This window comes from Pezoporus flaviventris, unplaced genomic scaffold, assembly GCF_033815535.1.
Source record: "Pezoporus flaviventris isolate CSIRO_AGI_PZ_B2104156 unplaced genomic scaffold, CSIRO_AGI_Pfla_v1 ptg000007l, whole genome shotgun sequence".
In the NCBI taxonomy this organism is placed as follows: domain Eukaryota; kingdom Metazoa; phylum Chordata; class Aves; order Psittaciformes; family Psittacidae; genus Pezoporus; species Pezoporus flaviventris.
The window spans coordinates 60936880-60955545 of record NW_026892555.1 but is presented as its reverse complement, the minus strand read 5'-3'; the positions used below and the strand labels follow the sequence as shown (position 1 = coordinate 60955545).

General features: G+C 43.0%; 1 protein-coding gene and 1 long non-coding RNA gene across 2 annotated transcripts in view; one reads left to right on the top strand and one right to left on the bottom strand.

Annotated features, from left to right (window-relative positions):
* RIPOR2 (RHO family interacting cell polarization regulator 2) overlaps positions 1-12811 on the top strand; it is a 64132-nt gene extending 51321 nt beyond the window's left edge. Inside the window, 10 exon segments of the mRNA XM_061448945.1 lie at positions 939-1123; positions 2909-3077; positions 4677-4812; positions 5749-5910; positions 6893-7051; positions 8063-8265; positions 9388-9471; positions 9711-9801; positions 11232-11266; positions 11268-12811. Coding sequence (XP_061304929.1) covers positions 939-1123; positions 2909-3077; positions 4677-4812; positions 5749-5910; positions 6893-7051; positions 8063-8265; positions 9388-9471; positions 9711-9801; positions 11232-11266; positions 11268-11558 — 1515 coding nt within the window. The 3' untranslated portion in view covers positions 11559-12811.
* Positions 5457-11362, bottom strand: LOC133267044 (uncharacterized). Its single transcript, XR_009742617.1, has 3 exons — positions 10532-11362; positions 5676-5920; positions 5457-5544 (listed from the first exon to the last, which is right to left on the bottom strand). It is a non-coding gene; the product is annotated as an uncharacterized LOC133267044 (long non-coding RNA).
* Positions 12812-18666: the final 5855 nt, after the last annotated feature.

Genomic DNA, 18666 nt, shown 5'->3' with positions numbered 1-18666 from the left:
CAGCAGCAGCTCAGAGGCCAATGGATTTCTTTCCACAAGCTGAGACAGTCCTGGCTCCTGCCTAGAAGATGTGCCTCGGGTAACAGCACTGGTGGCTCCTGGCTGTTTCTGATCTAATAACCACATGGTGCTAAAGGTGTTGAAGTCACTGCACAAACCAGTGGAGGTGATCCTTCAAGCTACATCTGCTCCTGCAAGGTGACCCTGGAATCAACTCTGTAGGCATGTCTGGATGCGTCATCATGTGGGACCAGAGTGTCTGATACTTCCTACAGCAACAGCACAGTTTCTGTCACGTTTCTTCCCCGCTCTCTACCACTGATAACTTCCCAGTTACAATACTGGCTTTCTCTGTCAACTCTGATGCCTGATTTGGCTTTTCCTTGATAAGCCATGTGGCTTTGAAGGCCACAATAGTCCTCTCATCCCATGACTAAATCTGCAGATACGGGACTATGTTTACTCCTGATTAAGGTCTGTTGGAGTTACATCTGGAATAAATCCCAACGCCATCGGACATCTAGAAATTGGCTTCTGTAGCTGGAGAACAGTAATTACAGAATATGCCCTCCCCTTTCAACTTCCGCCGTGTTAATTGCTGTCTCTCCTCTCGGAGAACACTGAAAGCTGAGTCACTTGGGTTCAAGCTGTACTCCTCATTTCTATAAAATACATCAAATTTTGCCCTTAAGGGTTTTGCTCTGGGGAGGAAAGTGGGTAGGATGGGGAGGGGAGGAGGAATGGAAGGGGTTTTCCAGTTCTCAGGCTTTGATTGTATGTGCTATGAATATGAAGGTTTGAAATGAAACACCCAATAAAATGAAGTTTAAAAAATAAAATGAAGAATTTGAAAGTTTTAAGCTTTATTCTTTTTTTTTTCTTTTCTTTCAGTAGTAGCTAATATCTGGGGTTTTCATTGGTTCGTTCTGCCTTTGCAGTGCAAGCCAGCAGTAAGCCGAAGCAGGTCCTCCAGTTTAAGTCTAACAGTTGAAAGTGCTTTAGAGAGCTTTGATTTCCTGAACACCTCTGACTTTGATGATGAGGATGGTGGTGGTGTGGAGGTTTGTAATGGTGGAGGAGGTGCAGACTCAGTATTTTCAGATACTGAGATTGAGAAGAATAGGTAAGTTTGTAGTAACTGCCAGTTGTGCTTACGCCAAACTGATACCCTAGCTCTTTGTCGCTAACAGGGGATCCCGGTGCACACATTATTCAAGGAAGACTTGAGTAATCCTTGATGAGTTCATAGGGTCAGAGGGTTCCCTGTGGCTGCTGCATACAAAATCTTTAGCTTCCAGGATCATTTTTTTTCCCTGTTGAAATATATGCAATCTGCCCTCCAAAGGAGAAGGTTAAATTAAATTAAGCTGACATCAATACTGGCAGAGCCTCTTCCTTGACATAGGTTTGGACCTGGCTTTCCTTGGATGCAATTACTAATTCCTCTGTGGTTTTTCCCCCCTCCCTTTGTCTTTTCTCTCTAGCCGAATGAGTCTTTGCAGTGGATTAAGCTTGTCAGTAACAATAACACAGGGCCAGATTTAAGCAGCATGGTGTAGGTTTCCTTTGGAATGTAAGAGTGATGACTGGTACTCTGTTCATGGCCCTGCGTGTTACCTGCCCTTCTTTCATCACTTTTGGTCTTTCTGAGAAGAAAAAAACAAAAAGAAATAGCTGTGGTGTTTGTGCCGTGGTCTGTCATTGTTGTGTGACCTTAAGATGCTGTGTTTCAGTCATTAGATCCTAAAAGCATGTTTGCATCCTTGCAGCTGACACAATGCCCAACAGGCATATAAGCAGTGCTAGAGCTGGAAAAAAAGAAAAGAACATGGCTCCCTGGCACCCCTTGCTTCCCAGCCAGGGAGCAATGCTTCTTGCAGCTTATTGTGGCCTGTTTAAAAGGATTTTGAGTGCAAACAAGCAGCCACCGTGCAGTTCCCACCACCACACTGAGTATCTTTTTCTCCAGAATATGACTTGGTGGGAAGACAAACTTGGAAAATGGCGTTGCTGAAATGGCACTGAGCTCATTCAGCCTGTGTTGATTTAAGGATCCGGCTTTAACCAGGCGCTTTAGCATGAATTGAAATTAGGCAGCAAAAATGTAAGTCAGTTACAAGCTAACTCGGAAAGCAACTCAAATCCCTTAAGCGAAAGTAGAAGTTACATTTTCTTTTTTTCCCCTCTGGCTCATCCCCAGACAGTGTAGATTCCTGCTTCCATTTTTAGATGTGTAAGTGTGTGACTCAGTGTAAAGATTGCAAGTGCTGAAACTTCTGAACTTGCAGCCAAATACACTTGCCATCTGGAGGCTGACCTCAGGCTTTGTGTTTAAACACATTCGTACAAGACAATGTTGGATATAAGGATTTAAAACACAGTGAGGCCAGCTTTACGCTCTTACAGAAACAATTAGCAAAGCAAGCTGTACAAATTCTGCCTGAAACAGCCTATGAAAACATCATGTCTCTGACTCCAGCAGTGGATTTCCTTTCCTTCTGCAACGAGCACTAGGTTTGGTAGCAGGAGGACAAGGGAAGCACAGAGCTGTTCTTAGCAGCTCGGTGCTCGGGATGGCACGAACGGTGCTTAATCCACCTTGACTGGGGAGGCGATTCACCGACAGCTGAGAGGAAGCTGTCACCACCAAGCGACAGTGCCTGCAGGTTAAAAAGGGCTGCTGTTCAGGGCATTGCATCGCTCAGGGAAAACCAGTCAGGGCCCAGAGAGCCGTCCCCTCGGTGGGTACGGCCCTCCGGCTCCCGGCCAGGCGGCGCTGCCCCTTCGCGGTATGATGTGGCTGCTTCCAGCATTGCTGCTTGCTTCTCCCCGAGTGAGCGTGTCTGTGTGTGTGTGCCACGGCCGTGCCTGGCCCTGCACTGACCCTTCCTCCCTTCGTCCTCCCCAGTTACAGGACGGAGCACCCGGAAGCCAGAGGACACCTGAGCGAAGCTCTCACCGAGGACACTGGCGTGGGCACCAGCGTGGCCGGCAGCCCCCTGCCGCTGACCACGGGGAACGACAGCCTGGATGTCACCATAGTTAAGCACCTGCAGTACTGCACGCAGCTCATCCAGGTACCGGCACAGCTCCTCTGGGGAAATGTGGGGTTTTCCTGCAGGCACCGGTGTGTGCCTGTAACGTGGGGTACGAGCAGGGTCTGTGCTGCTCCTGGGAGGCAGTGTGAGCACAGCGACAGCAGCTGTGTGGGGTAGGGCAGTGACACCCTTCACCTTCAACCAGCTGGAGTGGGTCTTTTTACAGGGGCATGTAGTGATAGGACAAGAGGAATGGATTTAAACTGAGAGAGGGGAAACTGGGATTAGATATTGGGAAGAAATTCTCCACTATGACGGTGGTGGGGCACTGGCACAGGGTGCCCAGAGAAGCTGTGGGTGCCCCATCCTTGGCAGTGTTCAAGGCCAGGCTGGACAGGGCTTGGAGCAACCTGGTCTAGCAGAAGGTGTCCCCGCTCATGGCAGGGGAGTGAGAACTAGATGATCTTTAAGGACCCTTCCAACCCAAATCATTCTATGCTTCTATGATTTCCATCCTGGCAGGGCAGGCCCTGCTCTGGGTTACAAATGTCCACTGGCTTCACCAGGAGGTCCTAACGAAATAGGCCGCTGGTTACAGCAGCCCATGTCTTCAGTGGTAAACCAGAAGCTTGTGGCCCCACTGAGACAAGGCCTCCATGTTCAAGAGCAGAAATGAATTTGTGCAAGTGAGGTGGACTGTCTGCAACAGATGCAGTGAAGGCAGCACATGACAACCCCCTGACACATGGCAGACATCAAAATTGTCTGTTCATGCTCACAGCTAACTAGCACAACGTTTTAGAGCCGTTCTTTTTTTCGGAACCTGAGCACAGGAAATGTGATTTTAAACCTCCAGCAAGCAAGGGCTTCAGGGTTTCCCTGGGAATCAAAACATACAGCAACTTCCCCTTTGTGATTATTTGGCTCTTCCATCGTAGATATAATTAGCTTTATTTTCCCAGAGGCCCACTGAAGCAATAGAGAGCAAGCCAAATTCCATTACCTTTAGTACTGAGCTGGACACTGCTGACTCACAAGTATGAGAAAAAGGGAGGGTTTTGGTTTAAATACAAGAGTACACAGTACATATGCAGCTAGGGGAGGTGAGCTCAAGCTATTGTCCACACATGGAGCAGATTGGACATGAACAATATTTATGTGGACTGCTGAACAATGACGTGAAGATGTCAGCAGCAGGGAGAAAGCACCAAATTCATAAAGGCACCCGAGTAGTTCATCAGAGCTGAAATGGAGTGGAGAAAGAGCAACCATTGGTGTGCCCCCAGGCAGGTAAGTCCGCAGCATATATTATGTGAAAGTCAGATTAATACTCTGTTCTGGCTTTAAGGCTTATGATGATAGATTCCTTTAGCTTTGCAGAGTGCGTAAATCAGAAATTACATATGCAAATGGCTGCCTGGATAATCAAGTGTCTGGGTCTGGATGTAGGTGTTATATGAGATATAAGCAAGAATGCATATCAGCCATGACCATACAATATCCCAGAGAAAAATAACTGTCAAAGTTAAGGAGACGCCATGGTTCCAGGGCAGTGAACTTGCTATTGCACTTCAGTTGCCAGTTGTTTTTTCTTCTGAGGTTGACTCCTTCTCCTCTCTCCCCATTTGTCTCCACCAGCAAATTGTGTTCTCCAGTAAAACACCTTTTGTGGCAAGAGACCTCCTGGATAAGCTGTCCAGGCAGATCCTCGTGATGGAGAATATCGCGGAGATCAGCAGTGAGAACCTGGGAAACATCACCTCCCTTACTGATGGTAAGAGACAATTTAGGGGGTGTCCTTCTGAAAATGGTTTGTTTGGGCATGCATGCCTGCTGAAATGAGCGCTGTGCAGAGCTCACCATCACTGGAGGAGATGTCACCGTAATAAGGGCCAACTCATGACTTACCAGCAGATGTAGCAGTCGCCACAGCAGGTCAGGGACCTTATACCGTCTTCAGCTCTGGTATCCAAAACCAAGCAACTGAGAAGAGAAAGGACTTCTTATCCTGCTTGTGTAGAATACGGACAGAGGTCCACCACCACTGTGATAGAGTGGGGATGCTGCCACCTCTGAAGAGCCAAATTCTTCCTCCACCTCTCTTTCCTCTTTCCCAAGGGAAGACAGGATCTGCCTTATAACTATGGGAGGCATAATACAACTTCTTGAACATTTTATCAATTTTATTTTGCCATCTTTATGGAGAATTATTTAGTTATTTTTTCCTGTTGATGCATCTATTTTAATACCTTGGAAGTATTTGACAAGCACATAGTTACCCTTGTGAGCATTCTGCCATGTTACATAAATACAACATGGTGTATTTACTTTGTTTATCAGAAAATTGAGGCAAGGTTGAGTGACTTACCCAAGGCCACAAAGCAGTGCTAGGAAGGGACCAGTCTCGTGCAGAACATTTGTGGTATTTCCTAGTGTTTTGTGGTATTTAAAAGGAAGAGACGTGAATGCCCAGAGCTGGATCAGGAGCAAATTTTCTCACATCCTGCTATGGGAAACAGAAAAAGTATGGCACAAACTTGGGATGAGCACATAATCACACTCTGTAGAGGTAATGGCACAAGGCGACACACTAAACAGTAACTGTCTATCAGTAGGTGAGGTTTCTTTTGCTCTTACCATCTTTTCTCTTCTGGAAGTTGATGCTTCTAGCATTGCTTTGTTTCATTGTTCATATTGCCTTCTCCTCCAGCAATTCCAGAGTTCCACAAGAAGCTATCATTGCTGGCTTTCTGGATGAAGTGTACTGGCCCTTCAGGAGTGTATCACACATCTGCAGACAAGATGATGAAGCAGCTGGATACCAATTTTGCCACCACTGTGAATGAGGAGTGTCCAGGACTTGCAGAAACAGGTACCAACTACTGCAGAAAAAAAAAAGTGTCAGTTATCAAAATGGAGAACAGTTGTGTACTTTGACCTTCATTTGACCTTCATTGCTTTGTTTTCCAAACCCTTTGAGGTCTGTTTCGTCACAGCTTCAAGATTGTATTTTAAGTCTAATGCTACAACTCTTAAAACAGTTTTGGCCCCAAATAGTGAGATCAGAATAGGGGAAAAAGGTGAGGTCAGCAGAAAAGAAAATAGAGTGATGTTTATGATCTAATGATGTTTATGAGCTAACTGGAAAGTAAGTTTATTCCAAAGTACAAGCTGAAGTACAAATCCTCACACGTAATTTTATGTGTCTGTATAACGTCCATGCCCCATTACAGTGCACTGGGGATGAAATTCATACACATTCGAGTGAGTTTATCTGAAAACTAGATGTCTGTGGGACAGAACAGGGAAGCGGGGTGACTTGCTCAGGAGTGAGCACCTGCACTGCAGAAGCCTACCCAGAGTACTGTTTTCCTTCCTCCTCCATGCTACAGTTCTCACAGACAGTGCCTCAGACTAGTTTTCTTCATGCCACATGCTCACGCAGGAACATAAAAACAAGCAAAGCCAAAAGCCAAATCCTGTCTCTGTGAGCATCTCAGTGAAGTACAGTAGCATCGCAGAGTCGTAATTGACAGTGCATGTGGATACGTGTTTAGTGATTCAGGATATCATTCGGGTAGAAAGAATACTGTATTGATGGGATAGAAATCTGCATTAGCCATCAGTAAACTGGCAGAGGTTCGTCCTTACAAAGATATCCTCTGGTGATAAGAGCTAGGCAGGGAGAAGGTCTGTCTAGCTTGTAACCTAGCCACAGCTGTGGTTAGAAACATTGGGATGTATCTGGCTTTGCAAATATGGTTCTTTCTTTCTGGCTTTAAAGTAGACTGCAGCATTTTGCCAGCAGCTGTTTTCCCTCACTGATATCTCCCTATGTCCATGACTGCCTGCAGTCTTCAGGATCCTGGTGTCTCAGATCCTGGATCGGACGGAGCCTGTCCTCTACTCCAGCATGTCCTCTGAGATCATTACCGTCTTCCAGTATTACAACTATTTTGCCAGCCACAGTGTTAATGACCTTGGAAGCTATTTGCTGCAGCTCGCAAAAGAAGGTAGGATATATAAATTCTGGTGGCTAACAGGGGAGTCCATTGGTGTCTGAGTTCAGCTCAAAACAGTTCAGCCCAGAAGCTAATTTTACAAAAGAAGGGGGCAAAAGAGTCAAGGAAGTGCCTTGGATAGCAGGTCCAAATGCACCTGAACCCACTGAAAGAAAGGAGCTGATGGAGATGCTTCCTCAGTTATTTCCATTTCCATATTCAAATGGGAAAAACTATGTTGAAAGTTAGTTTTTTGGAAATGACTGATGGTGGTGGGCTGGGAGGTTTTCTGTGCCTGCCTGGATGACTGGATGACATTCCAGTTTTTCACTATCCTTAATGAAGACACCTGAGTGATTCTCAGGAGCCAAGGTATCACAGCAGTTCAGTGTTTGACAGGCTCTGCCATTGAGAGCTAAAGAGAAGCAGATGCTTCACAGAGCATCTAGAGTGTTCTACACTGCATTCCCTGGTGTGCCAAGTTTTCTTCTCTGAGAGGGAACTGGAGGAACCTTGCCTAGTTTTTCATTATTATTTGGGCTTACTGGGGAGTTTTACTCAAAAACCTGGAAGTAAAAAGGTATTTCAGCCCTCCTCTGGAACAATTAGACATGGCTCTGGGTGATGGACATCAATCTGCCTAGGAAAAGCTCTCATAAAGATGCTCAGGAAGTCACTACCCTGACAAGGATGTGGGTTTCACTTGTTACGGAGAGGATTTGCATCTTCAAGCAGAAAGTGAAGATTGACAGGTAGGCCCTTAGCTCAGAGTAGGCGTTAAATGCTGCAGTGTCCCACCTAGCCCATCTATTCATCTCCTTTGGAAAAACAGGTGGGAAACCAGCACAATTTACAGCCCAAACAATTCCTTCCCCCTGCAGACACTGCAATACTGCAGTTACTCAGAGGGGGATTTTTTCATGTACTTTGTCTGCATAGTATAAATTGAGGATTGCTGGCAGGGAAATCTGGGATATTGAAAGGATAAAATAAATAACAAGGACCTTTCTCCTGCACTTGTAGCCTCTGTGGTTCAGGTGCTGCAGTCAGTGAAAGATGGAAAACTGCAGCAAAACGTGGCCAAAATAAACTCCAATAACCTTCCACCACAGCAAGAAGTTTTGAGAGCTTTGGCTTTACTTCTCAATGAAAATAAAAATGAAGTCAGTGAGACTGTGGCATCACTTCTGACAGCTACTGCAGAAAACAGGCACTTCAGGGAGAAGGTAAGTGGCAGAAAATCACCTGTCACATAAGAGACCTGTATCGTCGTGACGTTTTTTCTGCCTATGTGTCTCAAATGTCTACACATATAAAGTAATTGCTCCAAGCTTGATTTAAACTTACCCAGGGGGATTTCCCATCTAATTTTTCTGCAAATATGCAGGTCTGTTTTCGTCATTACACCAGTCTGCTTCTACCTGTCATTACACTAAACAGGTACTAACCAAAACTGAGGTACTTACTGACTGCTGTGCTCTCCAGGTATCTTCCACACTTAAGCATTTCTGCTGGCCTGTCTCAGACTTGGCTTCAGCCCAAGGCTTCAAGGCAATAGTCCTCAGCATCACCAACATGCAAAGAATTAGGTCTGGGATTTCTGTATTTTTTTTTCCAAAAGAGGCATCTATGAGACCTCCCACCATTTCTGGGAGGGATGGACTACCTTGGGCAGACACAGCTCAGCTTTGAGATCTGTCACAGATATGGCATGTGTAGGTGATACCTAGTTCACTGTCTGCAGGAAGAACCACAAGGTGCCTTGTGTGAGGGCATTATGTAGCCTTATGCTGCAGTTGAATTCATTGTGCAGCCAACTGCTGCTGAGATTTGCTGCTCACACTGGTTTGTTTGCTCAGCAGTAGCTACTGATTTCTAGGGCCACACAGTAAAGTGGTCTAGCAGCTCATGCTAACCTTATAATAGATACCTGCAGTCCCCCTAGGGTCCATCCCAGACTGTTCATTACTACCTCTGCATTAGAGAGACCATCTCAAGGGTCAGGTCTTGAGCTATTTAGACTCCAAGGCCCATTTAAAGCTCTTTGGCAATTTATATGGAAAGGCTCTCAAGCATGCCAGACTGTGCTTCTTGCTTTCACATGAACTGTTCCTCACCAAAAGCTGGCCTGAGATTACTAAGCAATAACTAGTGGCCTGGTCTGCAGGCAATTCCCTATCTGCTGTAGGGAATTATCCCACCATATTACCTGTAGCAGGGGCTGTGCTTCTCCATCCCATGTGCTCACTTCAGCAATCCCTCTCCCTTTAGCAGGGCAGCAATGCCTCCACACTCCTTCTGCTCCATAGAGACACAGACATTTTCATCATTACTCTATCTTTTTTCAGGCCTTGATTTATTACTGTGAAGCACTAACCCAGCCCAACCTCCAGCTGCAGAAAGCAGCTTGCTTGGCTTTAAGGTTCCTGAAGGTAAGAGACAATGAATTCATTGTGGTTCTTGGCTTTACTTTAAAGAAAGAGTATCTGAGAGGTACAAACAGCAAAATAGGAATTGCAACAGCAGCAGCAATAGTGTTTTTGTTTTGCATTGCTGCACTGCTTCCTTTTACAGATACTGTACTGTCTGGGAACAGTTAAGAAGCTTCATGGCAAAAACAGCCGGGCTCTGTGATGATGACAAAGTTTATCTTATCTTTTGCACTTCCCAGGCTACTGAGAGTATTAAAATGCTGGTCACACTCTGTCAGTCTGACAATGAAGAGATCAGAAAAGTGGCGTCCGAAACCCTGCTTGCCCTTGGTGAGTTGCCTGGTTTAGAGCAGTATTAATTTTCTTTTTTGACAAAGCAGTATGTAAGATACCTAAGTTATGCAAGCATAAGACTCTAAATTGAAACAAAGCTTTACCTAGAAACTCGAACAGGCTAAAAAAATATATATTCTTAAATATCATTAATTTTGAAAACCATGAAAATGAGCCAGAAAGAGCAATTGAATTGTGTGAGCCTGGAGGATGAAGCAGAAAATTAAAAACAGCAAAGGAGAAATTGACAAACAGAAATAATTCATAATTAATTTGAAAACCAAGCAGCATTGAGGATGCAGGATGAGCAGACTGCCTGCTGCATCTCATAAAACCCCTCTTGGAGATCCCCTCCTATCAATCACCCTTGTAGTGCCACAGTCACACGCCCAAATGCCATCAGCACTGCCAAGTGTTCATTTATATGCTTATTTGGGCAGACCCTAGCCTGCAAGTCCTTTACACCATAACTCAGGCACCTTGCATTGACCCTCATTTGTCCTTGAGACAAGAGATACCCTGTTCATTAATCTGTAATCTAGCTGCATAGCAGTGTGTGACTGCAAGCAAGGCCGCACAGTTTCAGGGCATCCGTACTCAAACCAGTAGTTTCAGGGCAGTAAAGTTGTATTTTAATGGCCTTTATATCAGGCAAGAATTTCTACTCCATGTGCGTGCCCATCTGTGATTTTAGTTATGCAAGCCCTTCAAATATACTTTCATTCACCAGTTCAGCAGGAATTCACTCTGCTGTTGGACGTGTCAGTGCTCACTTTATAAAACAACTAGCGCAGGGACACTTCTGAAATCTCTGGGAGATCTGTAGACAAAACAGAGAGAGCATTTTGGTTCCTAATGGCCAGCTCAGCACACTAGGCTCAATTCTATCTTGAGGTACACAGAGATGACAGTGCCTAAGAGAAAACAAATGTGAGAGACACAAATAGTTAAATTTAGCAAATAGACTGCTTCTTGGTTTTCAGTGGTAAAAGTGAAGAAGTGGCTAGACTCACTTATTTAAAGTGTTAGGAAGTGAGAATTGGGTAAGCTTTATACTGTCCAAAGTAGAAGTAGATAAACATCATCTCCCTCAAGTATATCACAGCTGCAACTGAGATCTTGACAAGTACTACAGGTCATTTAGTAAGCCAAGGGTACAGATACTGTCATCTAATCATACAAGTCACATCTGCGTCTGCTTTGCTGTAGATAAAACCAGGAAATTACATGTGAAAATAAAATAATTTGAATATTCAGAGCATGCTTAACTTTTCCATTTAATTTCTGAAGTTGACTTCAGCAAGAGGAATTTTAAGGGGAAGAAGTTAGTGTCTGAACAGTACTTCCTAACAGCAGAGAATCCAGTATTTTAAATGTTGTAGGGCAATGACATAATACATTATTATGCGTTAACATTTTGCATCCAGGTGAAGATGGGAGACTGGCCTATGAACAGCTGGACAAGTTTCCCCGGGAATTTGTTAGAGTTGGAAGCCGCCGTGGAACTGAAACTGCCACAGCTTTTTAGGTGGAAAAGCACCTGCCTACACGTGACAGGCATTAATAGGATGAGGCTGCACTTCAGTGTGGGGAGCAGAAGGAAGACTTTGAAGAATTCTAGGAGAAAGCCCTCAAATGTAGCAATTTACAGACCTCTTAAGGAAAGGCAACATTTAAAATCCAGCTTAAGGGTTCCTATTGGCTCCTCTTTGCAGCTCATGATGGAACAGCTGGATGCTGAGGAACTATCCTGACTGATCAGTAATGTATGATGTAATCACAGTTATTCAGCCTCAACAAACTTGAGTTTTTAGGATTTGGCATCTTCATCTGTTTTACTGAGTATTGCATTTACTTCCTTGAAGTTGTCGTGAAAGCTTGAGATGTGCGATACTGTACCTAAGAAGGACAAGTCGGAGGCTACCTGAACAGGACAGCAAAGCAGCCTTCTCTTGGTGTTCCCACCAACACTCCAGCAGCAAGGACCACCACTTGGCCTTCTCATTAATGGAAGACAGAGCAAGTTTCTTCAAGATTTGCCTCCAGAAACAGCATGATGTAAACCCTGGGAGGTGTCACTTTGGTGACTCATTCTAAATGCCTTCACTGGTCTTTTATTTCCTTTCTCTTGCCCTCCAGCTACAAGCTGTTATTAATGCAGATTTGTGAGGGGGATCAATCACGTAGGTTTCTGAAAACTAAATGAAAAGGTAAAGTGCATTTATTTATTCCAGGAAGGACTGAATACAGCTAATTGAGTCCCCAAAGCCATTTGCTCCTGTAAATTGCAGGCAGGCTTGGATTTCATACACTCTAATTAGTGGATCGTAGCTTTTTATAGTCATTTCAATACAAAGAACTAGAACAAGTGGACCTAGAAGGCAGTAATAAACAGAGGGTGAAGTGAACGCATTCCCCCCCTCCCCACTGCAAGGATGAAAGACAGTAAGTACTTCAAACTGTTGATTGTGAGCGTTAAGTTAACAGAGGAGGTGAATAGAATTTAACAGAAGAGTGTTCCTGTACTGTGTTCATTATGCATGAAATGCTATTTAGATGTCAGTTGAAGTATCCAAATTTGCATAGGCTACATAGAAAAGATTGCAAACAGTTCACATCAAAAGGAAGCCTTGTGCGCCAAACACTTGGCAGGCCAGGGCCCTTTTGTTTAGGTTTTTGTTTTTACTGTGAATGTTACAACAGTGTACATATCTGTATATTTATAAATATATATTCTTCCTTGAATTAAAAAAGTACATTTTGTACAGTTCAAAATGCTTGTTTACTGAGGAAGATAGACTCTTTTTGCAGCAGGTAAAATAGCCATGTTACGGTTTTTATACCACACTTCTCCCATCAGCTGAATTCTTCCAAGGTGTCCTTTTGTACTGACTTCTGATTCTTTTTTTTTAATTATTTTTTTTCTTTTAGTTTTGTGGCATTTGTACTCACCATATTTCCTATCACATTTAAGTTATAATAAAGATTATTTTTTAATTACTAAGCACATCAGTCCATATGTATAGTCCCTCTTTCTATCAGCACCCCCTCTCCTGTGAGGCTCATACAACCGTCAAACATCCTGAAAGTCAGGTCCCAGGTAGCTCTTACATTCACTACTTGCAGCTGGATTTGGGGAGAGCTGTTAGGTCAAAACTTTAGGACAATCTCAGTTTAGCTAAATTATATGAAGTCACCTGCTGATTTCTTACAGCATAGAAATGATTTGTGTTCCATACCAGATCAACTTTAAGACTTAGAACATTAAAGTCTTACAGAAACATCAGAACAAGTGAAACAGCATAGAAATAACTTGTGTTGTGTACCAGATCAACTTTAAGACTTAGAAGAACGTTAAAGTCTTACAGAAACATCAGAACAAGTAAACTACATGTAGCAAGGACTGCTGCCTGAGAGCAGAGGACTGCAACTTCTGCATGGGTGAAAAGGCACAGCACTAGCTTGTGTCTTAATATGCACAACACCTGCGTTTCCTTCTTTTTGCTGGACAAGATGGGGGTATGTGGCAAATTGTTTTAGTAATTGAAACAAACACACAACCCACAAAAGTAGAAGAAGTAGAGAAGAGATGAAAGTATAGTGAAAACAGCTGCTCTTAGTTGTACCTCTGTGAGGTGAACCAAAGCACTTCTTCAAAAAGCCAGTTTTAAACTAAAATGCCATTTTGGAAGACAAGGGGAGGACTGTGCCCTCTCAGCGTTCCTTCTCTGGTTGCTTCAATGCATATGTGCAGGCTCTTGCTGATGTTCTGGGGTGAAAGCAAGAGGTATACAGTATTTAAAAGAAGATGAGAATGTTCTTATATTCTTATTTCTGCCAAAATCTCCTACTTGTAATATATAGTCAGTCAAAGGTTTGCTGTCACAGCACAGAAGATTGTTTTGTTAACACAAAAGCCACAATGCCATCGGTTGTAGGTGCTACGTCCTGAACTGTCACTTCAGAAGGAGCAGAGTTCACTTTCAAGGAAGCACTAGCACCCTACACTTCTAGCTAGTCCTAGTTTAAGTCTGGAGCAAAACAGCTTTGTGTATCCTTCAAGATAATCAAGAAAGGCTTCACACGGACTAGTGGAAAATATGCTGAAGAAGCTCCAGGGCTGTTACCAGACTTTCGCTGGCTACTTCTTCCTTCTGTGAAGACAGACTTTTCTCATACAGAAGACACTCCTTTTCCTCTTGCAGACATTCAGCCCCATGGCGCAGACCTAGGGAATGCAGAACTGCCTATGGAGCAGAGCCAAAGCTGCAGAGAACACAAGGCTGCTCATACCTACAGGTACCATGCCAAGTGGAATGTATAGCTACTTTTATCTCACTGTAGTTTAAATCCACCTTTTGCGAAGTCCATTAACCTAAAGCTGATCTGCTACAATATTATAACCATTAAAAACCACGTACACAGCTCATATGAACCAGGCAGGAGCAAATCCTCCTGTCAATAAAGTCAGTGAGGAAATTCACAGGAATTTAAGTGGGAGTGGTTAGACCAAATACAGTTCCTGTTGTGCTGAGACTGACAAGCTTGAACCTGGGACACAGACACAGAGAGGCTAAATTTCACTTTGAGTGTTAACACGGTGTTAGAAAGCTAACAAAGAATCATGCTTTAACATGATTCATGACAACATATAAAATCACACTCTCAATTTAAGTCCAACACCAAACAACATCCCCATGACCCCCAGGGTCACTTTGAAAAAGTGAACAAACTTTGGAAGTTCCAAAACCAGAAGGCAAATAAAAAGGAACAAGCACTATATTTGTCTCACAAATTACATGCTTTTATGCTTGCAGAGCTGACAGTGCTGCCCTTTACTACCACACTAATGCAAAACCTCTCCTTTGTAGAACAGGAAAACATAGACCTGTAGAGGTGAATATAGCAGGAAGGATGCTTACTAATGAGCAAAGAATGAACCAGCAGGCAGTAATTGTAAGTTACACCTTCCACTACATCAGGTTGTTTAAAACCCCCTCCCTGGCACCATTCAAGGCCAGATTGGAGAGGACTTGGAGCAACCTGGTTTAGTGGAAAGTGTCCCTGCCCATGGCAGGAGGCTTAGAACTGGATGATCTTTAAGGTCCCTTCCAACCCAAACCATTCTATAACTCTATGACAAATGACAACCCCTTTCACAGGGCTGCAGCAGGTTGACTAGAACAAATTTAAAGGTCTGGGCTGCCCCAAAAAAATACTTCAGGAAGAAGTTCCTGTACTGAAGTAACCCGGTAACAGCACAGACTGAGGAGACAGGTTGCTAATTGGGAAAAGCACACTGGGAAAAGGGGTTTGACTGGTGCTTTTGTGGGTGGCTTATTTGCACTTCATGCTTTTCATAGCTATGGTGGTTTTCACTACCCCTGTGATGCTGTTATTGTCTCTCTGTATTCTGCCTGGTAGATATAAACCCGTAGTACCTCTATATTACTCTAGCTACAGCCTCAGTATAAGTTGGGCTGCCCAGAGCTTCATGCTACTATTAAGACTCTTGCCCCCAGTCCACCTTCAGAAAAAGCATCCACTATAGCTTTATCCTATACTGCAGTCTGTTATATCCAGGTTATTAACTTTAAACATTCAAAATCAGGAGTCAATACACTGCCAGACTACATATCTTAAGTATGGACTCCTGCTTTGCAATGGAATTATCCCAATAATAGGATGCATAGCACCCTCTCCAAATGGCTGCAGTGTCCCTGAGGGTATGACAGAGGTATGGTCATACCCAAGGGTTTAACCTTGAACACAGCCAATCACATTCCATTTCAGGTATCAGATTTACAGAGCAGCAGCAAACTAAAGTTTCTCAGAACACCATTAGCACTTGCTGAACTACTTTGTGTTGTCACAAGACTGGAAAGAGGAATTAACAATACACAGTGAACATTTTCTGCTGAAGAAAATCGTAACAATGCAATCCGGTCTCAAGAACAACAGAGCATGGGAAACACACAGCCTTGGCAGATTTGCAAACCACCTGCTCAGAATCTCAAAACCAGTTCTGAAAATGAAACAACCTCAGACAGCCCTCAAGGAAGAGTATATGAATATGCATCCTGCTTCCTTGCAAAAAACTGACGACCAAAGTTACTACTTACACAACACACGACAACACTGTGGGCCCTCACGTAAGCAACACAATGCCAACCACCAGTTTCAGTTGTTCAGTCAAGTAGTTACTACCATCCAATTCACTTCTCCGTGCATCGTCTTAAGTACAATGGATGTTTACACCAGAATTGTTATTTTTTTGCTAAACCAATTAAAAAGCTTCTCCTCTCACAAACATCCACCTCAGTTTGCTTGTCCCTGAACAGCAGCTCCCCCTTCAAACAGCTGACACCTGCAAATGGCCCATCTCTCCACACTTCAGCCTTACATCTCTAAAATTGTCCTGTTGGGGCATGCTTTTTATGGGAGAAGTGCTGGGATGCAGTAGGAGCATCCCACTTCTCAGCAGCCATAGGATACTTCAGGGAAAAACAAGACTGTGGCCATAGTCCCTGCACTGAAAAGGAGTCAGCATGCTGGTCAAGCTGGTGCACAAAACCATTTATGACTTCTCAGAAAGAATCACATTATGCAGTTAGGTTCCAGAAATGGTAATTTTATTCTGCTCAACAGAATGGTCTCTGTAATTTAGCTAGATATGAAATGTCTTTGTCTTCAGTGATGCTGATTTTCAGCTGTTATATAGCTATGTTTCAGTGGTAAATGAATTTCCCTACATAATTAAACAAAGATAAAAGGTCAGATGGTTGTAAAAGAACTAATTACATAGATTTCTGTACAATTACTACACATTTGACAAGCCTTTCACATCTGCATACAAAGTTCCTAGGCTATGTAACATCATTCTACTGCATGCATGTTCCAAAAATGCTTGGGAATTTCAGAATAAATGAAACTTGTTCCTTTTTGAACATGTTTAAGCAGTGATTAATGCATCATTTTAAGCCTTCTGACAACACTATTCTTCCGACATAATAGGCCTAGGGAGATTGTTCAATCAAAGGTCCAAAACATCAATGATGGAGACTGAGATGTACAGCAGTTTTATTTCTATGCTCTGCTTGAGCTTTCACACCGAGTCCTGTCCTGCACCATCTTTTTTTCAGGAGCTGATACAGCAAACTATTCTGTCTAATGAGTTCAAATTAATAAACCCGTAATAGCCTTGGTTTGAAGACTTTAGGTGCAGGTTTATGCACTACTACATGGCACATGTTTTTCTGATGTAAAAAATTCTTCAATTCAGGTGGTCCAAATGCTGCAATATACCCATCAGGCTACAAGGAAAACTTGCATGCTTCATTTTGCACACAATCCATTTCAAGAGAAGTAGACATGCAGCTACTTAGGGGAGTCTATTATTAAAAAAAAAAAATAAAAATTAGAAAAAGCACAAGATTTAAGTCTAATAAGCATTTTTCTTGCCCTTCTTGATGGAAATAAGAAAAAGCCAGACACAGATAATGCATGCAAATCCTGGTTCTAACAGCAGCATCCATATTACAGCTGTTCACAGAGCAGGTGGTGAAATGGTGGAAGGTAAGTTGCTCTCTCAGCTGCACTGTTCAGCTATTATGCAACAGTGCTTTCCTCCCTCCTGCAGTCTCTGCAAATGTAAAATATTCCCGATGTTTAAAAATAAAGCCACCTCTGAAAAATGTCTGTTAACTGTGAATACCTCAAACTGAATTGCACTGCATAAAGTTGTAACTAAGGTTTCATGCATTTCCTTATTTACTATTGTTGAAGAACTGCTAACATTAAGATTGCTTAAGAAACAGAGATAGGAGATGTTTGTCACTTGACAGCATTATCTATTTCTTTTGAACAGAAAACAAAGGTTACTCTACAAAGCAGTCATCCAGCATACAGCTGTTTTCTCTTAAACACAGCATCAGTACAAATTACAGGACACCCCTTTGTCACCATTTCTGCACTGTAATGGAAACAATTATATCCAAGTATGCTCTAGAGCCCCAAACTGTATGATGTAATCCTTTGTTTACAAAGTTCCCAGGAAAACATGATGCCTCATGTTGTGGCTACCAGATTCAAGGTGAAATGGAAGACAAGAGTATTACTTCCTATAATGTTTGACATTTCCCAAATGTCACAACTGAAATAAATTGTGAAAAATCTATTAACTTACTGACAGAAGCAGGGAGAGAGTAAGATATAGAAGAAATCTAAAGGTGCTCATCCAATAACTCCGCAGATTTTTTCATGCATACCCTGAAGCACCCATTTTCACAAAGCCTGATGGACTCAAAGAAGAATCTCTCCAAGTACCTCTGCCTCCTGAAAGCCACTCAACTTTAAGATCTTCACTAGATATTGCAATGGCAGCCACCTTTTAAAGCCCTTTAAGACCTTGTTACAAAATTGCCGAGTTCACTCAGGACTGGAAAACTGTACTTAACTTGCTTTCAACTGCAAGCATTTTTCACCTCATATGAATGCCAGATAAGATGTTCTAAGTTCCAAAGTATGCTTTATGTTCCTGTAAACCCTTCAGAACATTACTATCTTGGTAAAAAGGTGCTTTATCTTTTGGTAAATACGAGAGCAGTACACTGAAAACAGATACTGTGTCTCCAGAATAGCTCTCAAGTGCAGGCAGTTGCTTTGTCTGCATGCAATTTTTCAGTACAGCTGCTACTAGGAGCAAGAACACATCACCTTTTCTTCACAAGCCAATAAATGCATTTCTAAAACATACTTTCTACTTAAGGTCTGATCCAGAGATCTTGGAAAAGGCTCTCTTAAAAGACAGAGGCAATCATTTAAAAACCCAAAAAGCATAAATCTAGACTCTTTATTACCCAT